Source organism: Morone saxatilis, unplaced genomic scaffold (genome assembly GCF_004916995.1).
Source record: "Morone saxatilis isolate NCDOM2014 unplaced genomic scaffold, NCSU_SB_2.0 Contig7, whole genome shotgun sequence".
Lineage (NCBI taxonomy): Eukaryota > Metazoa > Chordata > Actinopteri > Moronidae > Morone > Morone saxatilis.
The window spans coordinates 18,220,722-18,234,564 of record NW_023340246.1 but is presented as its reverse complement, the minus strand read 5'-3'; the positions used below and the strand labels follow the sequence as shown (position 1 = coordinate 18,234,564).

Here is a 13,843-nt window from a genome sequence, read left to right as displayed (position 1 = left end):
ATAGTTGTTGAGAGATTTTACTCAAAAGCCAAAATATCGTCCTCATGGGGGCGCTAGTAGAAAAGTCAGGGAATTGCCATTAGTTATTAGGCTTCATCCCCTGGGGACAATGAATGTCTCTGAATTCTTATCGACCCATCCGGAAGTTATTGTGATATTTTAGTCTGTGACGTGGTGGACCAACTGACTAACATTACCATCCATAGAGCAACACTCTTTTCAGAAACAAATAATATAATAATAATCTAGAAACCTCACATGGGGATTATTTCTTTAGTAGAAAATAGTTTGATTGAAACTCTTCACCCGTTCACAGTGAGGTCTGTGGATTATTTTGCATAACCAGGATTTATTTTTGGAAAGACACATTAATGTTTAATTTTATAACTCCCACTTTTCATTGCTATTATCACCACAGTTCCATTGTATTGAGGCGGAAGCAGAAATCTCAGAAAATATCAAACTGTGGCCACATAAAACCAAAACTATCTGCATGGCTAGGTGCTACCAGGCAAGTGAGAATGTATGTATTCTATATATATTTGCAATTTGTGTGAACCGACATTTCAAGTCATGTTTTTAGATTGCTACCCATGAAAGCTCATGATCTAAGATGACTGGCAGAAAAAAAAGGCTGATTGGTGCAACCAGAACAAACCCGCCTACGTTTAATAAGGTTACACTGCCATCATGAACACATTCTTGTAACATAACAGCATTATCTCACGAAAACCTCGCTGAAACAGTGTCGCGGCAGCCGAGCTGAATTGAGACGCCCAGATGTTAGAGTGTATCCGGCACAATATACCTGACCACAAACCCCATTCTCTGTCACCGAGGAATGAGCCGAGCCGTCCACGCCCCCCCCTCCCCCTCGACCTCCCAACCCAATCCAATCTACAGCCAGCAAAATGAAACAAATAAACACTAATTCGGATTATTTACGTCCAGTTTACACCACATGACGAAAGGTATGAGAGAGAGAAAAAAGAGCTATATGGTGGGTGGATAATTGTAACAGTGGTAGTAATAAGTGCAGCAGCTACAGTGATAACAATTAGATTTGATTTCATTTGAGAATGCCTCCACAGCTGCTCCCCACTCACCCCCTTAACCCCCTTCTTCCCCTTTTTCCCTTCCCCCCTCCTCTCCCTCCCCTCGCTCCTCTCCCCCTAGATTAAAGTGGGTGTGTTAATTCCGTGGTGTAGCGATCGAACAGCTCTGGCAACAATGGGAAATGGGCTATTGATCAGAACAGCTCAGATTAAGACTAGGCAGTGGAGCTCTTTCTTGCTCTCTTTCCCTCCCTTTCTCTCCATTTCCCACCTTCTTCTGCCTGTCTTCCTGTCTGTCCTGCTTGTGTCATCTCCCCCCCGTGCTCCTCTCTCCCTCTCTCTTGTCTTTCACACCCGCAGACAAGAGGAGTGTTTGCATGTATAAGAGAGTCTATGAGGATTTCCTTGTGCCTCCTCCCTGTCCTTCCTCTCTTGCTCTCACTGCTTCCCTCTTCTAATTTCTGTGCCTACATCCAACCTCCTCTATTCTCTTAAAACATCATATTTTAGCTTTATCGAATCTAAAAGATGCACAGAAACTGACAAGTATGTAGTAGCTGCAAGCGGAAGCATAATGCATAGAATGTGAGCCTTTTAACAGTACACTCTGCTGCAATTTGACATCCATTCACATGAGATTTTATATCAATCAGTCACACAGAGGGCCTGTGTTGTGCCACAATTAAAATCCGCCCTATCAGAACAGCTCACATACCAAAATTAGCTGTCATGATCGGGCCGCGGGACAGAACACATTGAATTTGCATTGAATAGACATAAAACATACCAAATGTGAGGAGACAGCAAATCCATACAGTGAAAAGTGAGCTAAGAATCCCCTGCTCTACTTATATTAATTAACTCAGTCAATGTGGATGTGATAGGTCAGTTATTCATCCTCTTCCAGCGCCTCCCCACTCTGTCGCATATACCTCCCAGGTGTCAGAGGCTCAGATGCTCCAGCTGCTGAGCAGGGATCAGCGGGGGGAAAAATACACCCCACTGTGGATGTTAGAATGAGCTGGTCTCATATCAGTGTTTAGAGGTTACTGGCATTTTTCAGTGTGTCTGCTTCTTTTGCCCTTTTCATATTTTAGAGGTGACACGCACAGATGCAACAGACAACTGCATACATGGACAAATACTGATATGCACCGGCAGCATGCACACACACCAATGGTCACATCAATATTGCCATGACCCTCAGGGGACTCGCAGTATTGGCAAAGCTTTCATCTGCTGAGTGTGTGAGTGTCTGATACTCCTTGCTCCCGACACACACACACACACACACACACACAGAAGCTTGATGTATAGTAAGAAAAAAACAGTCATACACACAAACAAATGCTGGTTGTAGCTTTGTGCAGGTGTGAGCCCCAAAATCAGGGCAAAGAGTTGCGAAAGTGTCAGCTGGAGGGATTGTGACAGAAGGCTGACATCAGCAGTCAACACTAGAGGGCGATAAAGAGTTGCTTGCGTTGTATCTGAGTGTGGTGATGGTGATGTATGTGTATGGCTGTGGCTGAGACCATGGCCATGTTGTACCAACATTGCTCCATACAGTCAACATTTTTGGCTTCCACAGTTTGTATAACACATGTTTTTTGTTTTAAATCGGAATAATTTAAGAAAAAAATGAGGTAGATGAGTGACAGTAGAGTGAATTTTGCTTTTTGCAATTTCAATTATGGATACAATTTATGATTATTTTTATGATTTATTAATCTGCTGAAACATTTAGTCTATAAAATGTCAGAAAGTAGTGAAAATTGCCTAAGGTGAAGTCTTGACATTGCTTGTTCTGTCCAACAAACAGTCCCAAACCCAAAGATATTGAATGTAGGATATAAAAATCCTTACATTTGAGAGGCTAAAATCAGTGAATCTTTGAGGTTTTTGCTTTAAAAGTTGATGAGGTGATTAATCATATCAGCTCTAATTTCCATCATCCCATTATCTTCAGTGAAATGGCTTCTCACTGCCATGTTACTCCTGCTCAGCACTAAAAAAAACATGATCGAAACTACTTTTTGCTTCCACCATCTGGTCACTTGCTGATACGACCCCTCTACCCTCCTCAGCAGTGGGGGCATGTCATGTTAGCAGTCCAAGAATCTGACCTTATTCCACTGTCAGAGTAATTATAAATCAGAGTAAGCGGAGAACACAGCATCCCGTTCTTCCTTCCAGCTTCAGTCCTCCTTCTCCCATTCTTCGATCACTGCGCCTCATCTTCCTCCCCTCTGCTCTCCTCTCCTCTTTTGATTCCCTTGTCATATAGACTCCAGCTCTCTGCGCTCAAATGAGTTCCATGGGTTTACCTAATTGATTATTAAGTTGCTGATTAAGGATCAATTAAATAATTAAAGTTTGTTAAGGGCAGAGTCGATTTACTGGCATGGGAGCCGGGGCATGCTCTCCTCTTCTGTGTGTGTGTGTGTGTGTGTGTGTGTGTGTGTTTGTGTGATTTCACTCATGCAGACGGTTGATAGAAGCAATGCTATTGAGTTGAAGCTGATGTGTTTCACTGTAATGTGGAATTTGCTGCAAGGACAGTGAATTTCTTTATAGTGGTCAACTAAATCCAGACTGACAGGTAGGGCTCGACCTTTAGTAAATGGCGTTTTATGTTTTCCTTTATGTTCATGGATGAAAAAGAAAATATCGTTGTGAATATGTAACATTACACTCCAAGATAGGAGAACGCAGTGATTCCTTTCAGACTTGAATTCAGCCCTTGGGTGGATGTGGAGGTTTTCTGTCAGAGAAAAAACACTGTCAGGCACAATGAGTCCCAGTTGTAGGGACAACTCCTTCAAGTGACCACTTCCATTGCTTGTTGGTTGGGAATTGCTCCCTGATTCAAGTTGAGCAACTTTTGGGGGTCAGCATGTTGATCAACACAGTTGACACCTTGGTGGCCAAGAGAGGTGGGACAGAGGGGATGGAGAGGCTCCTCTTGTGGCAGCAAAGAGAGCCCTGAAAGAGAAAACACACACACACACACACACACACACACACACGAACAGAGAGAGACCACAGTTTGTAGCATAGAGTCAAGTTGTTACTCGAACTTTAAACAGCGACTCTAGTTCACCAGATAAAACCACCACCTAACGCTTTATTAGCTCGCTCCACTTGAACTTCACTTTCAAAACAGTGGCCACAAAAACTTTAAAACTTTAAAACCTGACGTTAGCGAAGTCACATCAAGGTTAGCCACTCTACAGAATTAGCATTAGTTAGGTGGCTAACTGAGGCTAACACGCTGAAAAGGTGAATTAAAACGACTATCGCCGACAAACAGCAGGTGAAGTAACAGGTTGCGGTCGGCTCTGCGTCGTTATAAGAGAGCACGAAGTGGTATGAAAGGTTATGGAGCGACTGCTTACCGAGTTTGGCGGCACGAAACTCAGCTGATGGGAGGAACAGCAGCCGTGTTGTCCCGCGTCCGTCGGAAGTCTCGCGTGAAAACACGAGATTGTTTGCTTCTTCTTGTTTTCCCTTTTTCCTGATTGTTGTTGTTCATAGATATATACACATTCCTCATTATATTCCTCACTATTGCCTGCTTTTTTAAAAATAATTAATGTAATTTTGAAAACAGAGTTCTCGTCAATGCTTTGAAAGCCTTATTTCAACTTTGTGTTGCTTTAGTTTATTCTTGTGTCCAATGTGGAAGTAACTTTATACTTGTGTTACCCACTCTTTTTTCTATTTTTCCAAATTCAAGTCTTAACTTGGTAACGTAAATTTGGAACATCAAACATCATTTAAACACACCAACTTAAATCTTCATGATCCCCTCTACTGTAGTGTGTGCTCCCCCACACCAGATTACTTTCCCTCTAATGTTCCAAAATGCATGCAATTTTGTCTTTCTCTAATTGTTTGCATGTGTTATAGAAATTAATTGTTTTCATACTTCCTTCTTTGGTCCATCCTTTGAAAACTATGAATTTGAACTCTTGTAATTCCACTGGTTCCATCTTTGCGTATGCCAAAATATCCTTTAATAATAAAATCTAGAACTGGTTTGATCATGTCTCATGCATGCATATAACATCTGGTTTTGTTTTTAATGTAATACTATATCCTTTCAAGTCTTGGTGATTTGCAGTCAGACTTACAGCATCCCACTGAAGTATAAACATTGTGGTATAATTTGAGCACCTACCTCTGAGGCCACTTCCCCTTGACTAAGATCTGCATATATTTTTCCACAAGCCTTTAATGTTCAAGAACTTTGCTGCTCGCTTCACTATAATTTAGATTTTTTGGTGTTAAAAATATTAGTTGTTAGTAATAAGTATGAATTTTCTCTATGCAGATAAGCTGCAAAAAAGAGAAGGAGATTCATTGTTGAAAATGCGTTTTTATGGATAAGCAAAACAAATCTTCCAACCCTGACAGTGAAGGATGCTTTATTACATGCAGCTCTTGATAAAAATAAACTCTAACAGCAGCTTACTTTAAAATCCCTTTGCTGTCACACAGTCAACATAAACTAGCAGCAGTCAAGGTTTTTCAAAACAGGCACAACTAAAGCACACTGCTGGCTCCTGGCAAGTCTCCCAAAGCCAGGAACCTATTCAGTTTGAACTCAAAGTCAATGGGACGTTCACTGGGAGGCCTGTAGTTCCCTCTCATTGTTGAGGTCAGGTATGGAATGAGTGCACAGTTCTCTTCAAACAAGGCAAGTTTCTTTTTGTACTTCTGGCTGGTGTAGTCCGTGCTCTTGTGGTTGAAAGCTGTAAAAATATGAGATTTTAATCCATTAGTTGGATACAAAATTTGACTAAAGCAAGAGTAAGTAGATAAACAAAACAGTCATTAATACCCTTACCATCATCATTAAGTTTAAGCAATTCATGCATGATATTTTATTTTATTATTATCAAGGTAATCTTGGAGATCTTGCTTACCTTTCAGATAGAAGGCCAAATAGAGAAGTGCTGATCTTTGTATACTGAGGAAGGGATACTTTGGTTTGAGACAACCAACAGCTGTCATTGCCTTGATGACTGCTACTGCCACACCCTAAAAAAATACAGGTTTAACTTAAAGCAGGGCAGATGTCAAAGAAACGTATATATGTCAACCGTTGATGTTAAAAAATCAGCTGCAGACATTACATTATTACAGAATATTGGGATGTGTGTATGTGTGTGTGACCTGTTCCAGGTAGCCCAATGTTGGAAGGGAAGTGAGGGGTACAGGCTCACAGAGAGGAGGAATTTTACTGGGCAGCTTCTGGTCGCAGTAAGTTTCAGGAATCCTTGAAATATAATATATCAACACCACTTACTGTAACATGGTCAAATAACACTATAATGTCTTCATTATAAGTATTGCACCACATGCACCACAGAATAAACCTTGTGAACAGAAAACATGACTTCACACCTCAAAAACTTGGCCTGTTTCTCCTTCGTTTCAAAAATGTAGATCCGTTCTCTGTATTCCACAGCATATTCCATCTTTCCTCGAACCAGAGCTTCATACCTATGGACAAATAAATGTTTTTTTGGAGGGGTCTTAGGCATGTCTGTGTATTCTCAAGATAACAGAAATTATGTACCTGTCAGAATTAGCTTTGACTATTGAGTTGGAACTTAAGGACAACAATATTACTTCAAGCAAGAGAGACAGAGTTAGAGTTAGATTTTAAATGAACTGTATAAGTGTGAATATTGTACCTTCGCCTCCCATCCAGATAAGTGACCGGGCAGAAGCCTTTCATCTCAACTTGCTGTGGGAACCTCTTCTTCACCTGACTCTCAGTTATCTTTCTTGGCAGCAGGTGGGGTTCTGGGAGAGTGCGTGGGCAGCTAGGAGTCACAAACTGATCTGGAGTGACCAGGAACCGCTGTGGTTGAGAGAGCAACATTAAAATGTTATTTTTTTCCACTGGATAATGACAGAAATCATGCCCAGAATGTATCTGAAAAGAAGAAAGTCTGCTTCATTTGGCTTCTCCATACTCCATTTGACCGTCTGTGTCTTTTGAAAGTGTCACTCCAGTGCACTGACCTCTAGATGGTCTTCACCACACATCTTGTAATAGCGTCCCCTGTGCTCAGCAGCATGAGTTAAGTCCGCAGTTTCAGAGCAATCCACCAGGTGGTACTGTAGAGCCAGGCAGACGGGACAGTACTGGCCAAACTCTCCAAGCCGATACTGCAGCTCCTTGGGTGTGATGCACAGTCTGTTGATGCAGGCTGCTTGCCCTGCAAAATTAAAATGCATGGGGAAGAGTAATACCTGTCATCTTAAGAGTAACTGTTATTTGTCTTTTTGTTTTATTCCTGGAGTTTCCTTTGTAAGTTAAGTTAAATAGTAAGTTTTCTACAAACAAGAAATTACAAAAAATAAATAAAAGGTTGAAAGAAACTGAAAAAGATTAAATGCATCCTTGTCAATTAAATGCTTTCAATGTTTTCAATGCATACAGTATTTGGCATGATGTTTTATTTTAGGTGTAAATAACTTTGCTGAGTTGATGCTTGGATAAGCTTAGTACTTACTGCTGCCCATCCTCTCCAGGTAGCTGTGGATATATTTCATGCTGATGCTGACCTCCTTTATAATGCTGTTCCAGATCCACCATTTGCTCTTTAACCCATCGAGCTGGATCCAGTTCTGATATTGTTGCCGGAAGTGTTGCCTCACATGCTCCACCTCCTGCTTGTAACATGAGTTACGAATGTGGAGGATCTCGGAGCTGTCGTGCATAAGGTGAGGCCTGCAGTCAAAGGACATCTTATTACAATTACTATTAGGATTTATGATTTTAAAAAACTCTCAGACTTAGGATCTCTGAAAATGTGTGTTTATAGCTGCTATTAATGTGTGTTCTCTGACTTGTTGCTCTTCATCTTGTCCACAAGGCCTTTCTTCAGCACCTCCACTGTGTCCAGCTCCAGCTCAACTACTATCATTGGGATGATGCTCCGAGACCCCATCAACTCTGCCTGCTTAAGTGTCTGAGGAAAGCCATCCAACACATACCTGGAACGCCAAACAAGTAAATACTGTCAAACAACCTCAAGCAGGAATAAAAACATGTGCAGACAGTCATAAGTAAGAGTATAGTCTTCTTCTTGAAACATCAACAACTTTAAATGGATCACGCCTACCCTCGAGTGCTGCATACTGAACTCATAAGCGCCACCTCCAGACACTGAATGGCCAGTTCATCAGGCACAACACTTCCCTGGGAGAGATGCTTTTTTATGTGGACAGCCAGATCAGTATCCTCCTGGGTGCTAAGCACCATACGTACAACACTGCCGATGGACAGCCGGGCCAAGCCATATTTCTGAGCAAATATCTGTGCCACTGGAGAGATAAAGCAAAGTGAGAGAAAGTGTGTGAGTATTTGAGAAAAGTGCAAAAGAAACAACTTTGGGTGGATCATTTTCCAGCTGTCTTGAGTCTTACTTGTCGTTTTTCCTGATTTAGGTGGTCCAACAACAGCCATTTTAACAGGAAGGCACGGAGTGGGCTTTGGCTGTCTAAGGTACTTTAAGGGGTTGAGCATAAATGTTTTGCGGTTCTCCTTTGACGCAAAGAAGTAGATGTACTGATGGAAGATGAGAGGAAATGTGGTATTGAGAGGCCACTGCAGAGGCTGGATCAAATCTCTCTCTTTGTATTGCTGCAGAAGGGGGTGTGTAAAACAATATGTTAGAGTTGCACTGATTAACATGTCTGCTCAAAGCTTATTAATGACAAAAACCATGGCCTCATACCACAGATGCAAAAAAATAATAATTCCTGACATATGCCTACCTTTATGGGGTCCCAGCAGCCAAAGGCACTGTGGAGCTTGTAAGAGGAGAGCAGCAGCTTATGTGCCAGGCTGTATGAGACAGGCCGGCATTTTTGAAAGAGTGACTCCCTGTTGGACAGCAGAGGCTGAATTTTCTGAAGCAACTGATGCTGCACCATCCGGATCTTGCGAGATGCACTGATTGACATTTTTGGTATGTTTTGTTCAGTCAGGAGCTCCTGAAAGCAGAATGTATGAGCACAAGTGAAGTACAATATGTGAACATAGATTATGCAAGTCACATTAGGTTTACGCTTGGTCTAACTTGTGTCTCTCTAAAATCATATGATGTGTTCTTGAAATCAGAATGTAAAATGTTTGAATGTCTCTAAGTATCTATCAACCGAGTATCTATAAATAATATGAGAATGATATTGGTGAGGGAAGCTAATATGCATATCTGGCTAGTCGTCTTTTTACCGTCAGAGTAGCGAGGTTGGTTTCATCTGTCCCAAAACGCTCTTCTATCTCCATCTCCAGTTTCGCAGACGCTGCCTCCTCAGTCTCCTCATTGTCTGCGTATTCATTATCCTCTTCTGAAGGAAACTCCTCCTCCAGCATGGCCTCTACCTCATCCTCAATGTTGCCTGCAGCTTCATCCTCTTCATCACCTTCTTCATCCTCATGATCCCCGGACTGATCCGTTAGGGGATTGGGGTTAGGGGGAAAGTTAAGTGGGTTAAACAGTGATGGATATCAGTGGTTATGATAAGTTTGCTTACCTTTGTTTGGTCTGCCTTATCGCCTTGCTCTGCCATGAGTTCAGCTCTTCTCTTGGCAATGTTCTCCTCCTGTACCAAAGAAATAGAAATGTGCCAGATACTCACACAATCTACAGTCATTGTCAGGACGGACAGTAGAAATAAGGCATGATAATAAAGTAAAAAATAATTCTACCAATTTGTCACATGTTTACCCGGTTCTTCTTGCGTATATCACGAAGGAGGGTCAGCTGTGCTTCACGCCGGTTGCGCTGCTCACGCCATTTCTCCAGGTATGTAGGCAACAGACGCTTCTGAACCTCCGAGACTTCCACCGCCATGGTTACCACAAGGTCAGGAAAAAGCTGTTGCTGCGACATGTAGTTCACCTCATCAGGATTGTTAGGGAAGCCCTCCAAAATAAAACCCGTAGACCTAAGAGGTAGAGTATTTAAGGGTCACAATATACATACAATAACAAAAATAAGGCATTTATAAATAATGTAGTAAAAGAAAATTTTTTACAGTTTGGGAAAACAGGGTTTTGACGTTTTTACACTTTTGTTTTTGTGAAAACAAGAAAATATTTTCTGATAAGTAGTGTAGAAGGAGGGGCAGGAAGTGCGTGTTTTTGTGTGTGTGTGTGTGTGTGTGTGTGTGTGCAACTACTTGTATGGTTCCTGTTTCCAGTATGGTTCAATAACCATATCCAGGATCTGTGGACTGAGGGCTTCTCCATCAGACAGGTAGGCTTTGATGGCATTTTCCTCATCAGTCAGTACCACTTCCTGCTGTGGACACACAAGAACAAATACATTATAATTCATTACCAGGCACCATAATACTGGAAGTTTTGCCACAGAAAAAGTTTATCGAAGATGACCTCTATGTCATTCGTGTTGTCAGAGGGGTCCTCTGTCTCTTCCTCGTCCTCCCCCCTGGCTTCCTTTATCAGGGCCTCCAAGTCTTCAGACTCCTCTGAAGACTCAATCTCGTCAGCATAAGGAACCCGCTGCTTTGTTTTGGCCATGATGAGCATTTGGAGTTGCTCCCTGAACTGAATATGGAAGATGCCCAACTTCTGGCCGAGCCACTCACCATGCGTGGTCTTGCCTGACCCTCGGGTGCCAAGCAAAAAGATCCGCAGGGCAGGAGGCTTGGACAGAAGAAGATAAGAACCTTGTTAGGGATTTTTGTTATCTTACTATGGCTTTTTTCTTTCTATTCTCGTGCCAGCTTGTACCTTGAGAGGCCCAGTCTGTGCGACAAAGTGTGCAGGGTTTTCAAGGAAGGAGTCCCTAGCGTCGAGGCTAGAGAAGCAGAAGGTCTTCTCGCGGTACTTGGCTGCTATTTCGTCCATACAGGGCAAGAGGACATTGTGGTGTTTTAGGGCCACAGGGCAGAAATGATGGGTATCGCCAAATAATCTCTTGGATGTTGTGTCCCCCTGCTTTCATTCAGAGGAAGGAAGGAAGGAACAATAATTTTATATTATTGTTTGTCAACATGGCAGTAAAACAGGCCTGTACCTTAGTCTCTCCAATCATAAATAGGATTATGAACCTGTAGTTTATAAAGTCAAAAAGGTAATTGACTGGTTAACTTAGACTAAAAGAAGAATACTTTGTTTACTGACTTCATTCTCCTCCTCTGCTGTGTCATTGTCACTGCTGCCTTCCTCAGCTCTCTCCAGCTCAGTTAAGGCCTCGATATCTTCTGACTCCTCTTCCAGGTCTATGGCTGACAGCTCCCAGGACACATAATTAAAGGGTTCTAAAGATAATGCAGTTAAACCAGATTGAGTTAAAAGTTTTTCTTACCAAACATGACATGTGGTAGAATCTCAGTAATCATTAAAACTCTATTGTCAATTCAGAAACATTTGTCATGAGTACTTTATATTTTGCGGTTACATATATTTACTTAAAAGCTGATTGGTCATCCCAACCCAAGACTATGACTGATACGGTTCCACTCACTTTCCATCTGAAGGACTATCTCTTGAAGCAGGTCCTCTGGGCTTTTGCCACCAATCTCTAGTTCTGAGTGGGCAACAGTTAAAGTGGACTGCATTTTCTCCCATTGGATCACAAACTGTTGCAGTTGCTGTTTATAGTCATTCATCTCCGGGCCATCTGGATAACCCAACTCCCAATGATCAGGTAGAACCACAGCTTGAGCAACACACAGGGGAGAAGGAGATGGAGAGTGTTAAAGACAGAGAGCTAATGTTTTTTTCAGTTTAAAACTGCTTTTAAGGCGCTTATATATTGTATAGTTTGTGAAAACCAAAAGGTAAGTGGGATTTGAATGAAAATATGTGGCCAGAGTGTGAAAATGTATGTCCAGTATAATATGTGAACCTTTATTTTGAAACAGATATGAGTAGAAGTTCTAATTCTTACACTAAGTACTTTTGACGGCAAACTACTGGAGAGAAATTTAACACACACACACTAACTGGCCTGGTGTCTGCTTTACGTAGACAGACAGATAGTACCTTCACTCTCTTCGACAACTGTCTGTAGATTTGTTTGCGGTTCTGCTGGCTGGGCCTCTACCACTGACTTCTGGTTTCTAAAATGGAAAGAGTTTAAAGACAAAAACAAAAGCTGTTCAAACAATCATTTTAGATATAACAACCCACGTGATTTTACAGCAACACTGCACCTGCACTCACAAGGCTGCTTTCTCCTTCTTAGATTGTTTGTCCTGCAACCTCTTCCTTACTGCTTTGTCCACGCTCTCCTTGTTCATCTCGTATAATCTCTTCAGAACTATTCAACATATTGAAGTTCAATAATACATGAACACTGACAGAACTGAAATATGAATATAATCTAGTCTATATATTTAAATAAAAAAAATGCATAGTTTCTATGTCTCGTACCCTGATTTCCATCACTGTCACTGAGCCAGAAGAGGATGTCTGGCTGGATTCCAGCTTGCTGTAAGGCACCCATTTGGGAAAAGTTTTTGGGAAAGTTGTCAAGCACCCAGCCAGTCCTGGCATCTGCATCAGTGTCAGCCTCTTCAATCTGTAACATCAGAATTATTATCAATCACTGTTTATAGATTTACTAAATTCCACCTCAAGCTAAACGCTGAATTAAACTTTAAGTGGTTCATATATTTGGTTCAACCTTGACATCATATTTACTGCATGTGATAAATGTCAAATGGCAACATCTATGTTAAATGTCTATGCTTTCTTACAAATAAATTCAATAAATAAAAAAGGTACTATTGTTTAGCTTTTGTTAATGTAGTTGCCATGATTTTTTACATACCTCTTTTATACGCGTCTCCAGTACCTCAGCATACAGGCCAAAGGGAGATGTGCTCATATGTTTAGCTTCTTCCAGCGCACTGAGGACCATGGCTTGTACCTCTGGATGATCCTCTGTCACTGAGAACAACAGAAAACATTTACACACAAATATAGAACATGCTGCCCATAATTACATAATCTCTCACTGTGAGCCCCAAAATTCTGAGACACAACGTAGCATGATCAGAATAACATCAATATGTACAGTAAACTATATGTAAAAATATGTTTATCTTTTTGTGTGAGTCTTACCTTCTACAGTTTCATCATCATCAAATAACATATCAGAGCATTAATTCTGTATATGCAATATTAGTTGCATGTTTAAAAACTACATGCACATACAATATATGGTATTTTGTTGTATCATACAATATATAGAACTGTACAGGTGATAGTGAATATCATCAACAAAGCTCAACTTGCCCGACTTGGGTGCGCCATCCTGCTCCATCTTCTTCTTTACATTCTCTATAGCGACCTGTGTTGTCTCCTTTTTGATTTTGTCAAGCCTCTCCTGCTCAACCTTAGCCAGAACGGGCTGCACCAATACCTCTGCATCAAGCACCAGTGCATTGTAGCGCTGAGCTAGAAGCTTACATAGAGTGCTCTTCCCCGCTTGTGGAGGTCCAATGATGGAAACTCTGCAAGGAGGCCTGGGCATTGGAGGAAGTAAGTACCGCCGGGGGTTTGTGATAAACTTTTGGTAAGCCTCCTGAGATGACAGGATGTACATTTTGTCCTGGAAGCTGCATAGGGGGGTGAAAAGTGAGTTGGTTAGTAAGTTGAGTTTCATCCAATCTCACTTGAAACTATTGTATAGATTCCTCACCTGGCCACATTTTATACATTTTTCATATTGCATTTTATATTGCATGTCTAGGTTGTTCTCTTTACTTATTGTGTTGTTACTGTGTGT

At 41.4% G+C, this 13,843-nt stretch overlaps 1 protein-coding gene across 1 annotated transcript in view; it reads right to left on the bottom strand.

Annotated features, from left to right (window-relative positions):
* Window positions 1-5,474: 5,474 nt before the first annotated feature.
* Window positions 5,475-13,843, bottom strand: part of ak9 (adenylate kinase 9) — an 11,863-nt gene continuing 3,494 nt past the window's right edge. The window contains 24 exon segments of the mRNA XM_035679171.1: window positions 5,475-5,809; window positions 5,984-6,098; window positions 6,234-6,336; window positions 6,465-6,563; window positions 6,758-6,927; window positions 7,092-7,288; window positions 7,586-7,803; window positions 7,923-8,069; window positions 8,198-8,399; window positions 8,502-8,718; window positions 8,853-9,071; window positions 9,313-9,528; window positions 9,615-9,683; window positions 9,809-10,028; window positions 10,263-10,384; window positions 10,477-10,749; window positions 10,837-11,040; window positions 11,230-11,366; window positions 11,573-11,767; window positions 12,094-12,170; window positions 12,274-12,370; window positions 12,484-12,631; window positions 12,884-13,002; window positions 13,351-13,673. Coding sequence (XP_035535064.1) covers window positions 5,601-5,809; window positions 5,984-6,098; window positions 6,234-6,336; window positions 6,465-6,563; window positions 6,758-6,927; window positions 7,092-7,288; window positions 7,586-7,803; window positions 7,923-8,069; window positions 8,198-8,399; window positions 8,502-8,718; window positions 8,853-9,071; window positions 9,313-9,528; window positions 9,615-9,683; window positions 9,809-10,028; window positions 10,263-10,384; window positions 10,477-10,749; window positions 10,837-11,040; window positions 11,230-11,366; window positions 11,573-11,767; window positions 12,094-12,170; window positions 12,274-12,370; window positions 12,484-12,631; window positions 12,884-13,002; window positions 13,351-13,673 — 4,096 coding nt within the window. The 3' untranslated portion in view covers window positions 5,475-5,600.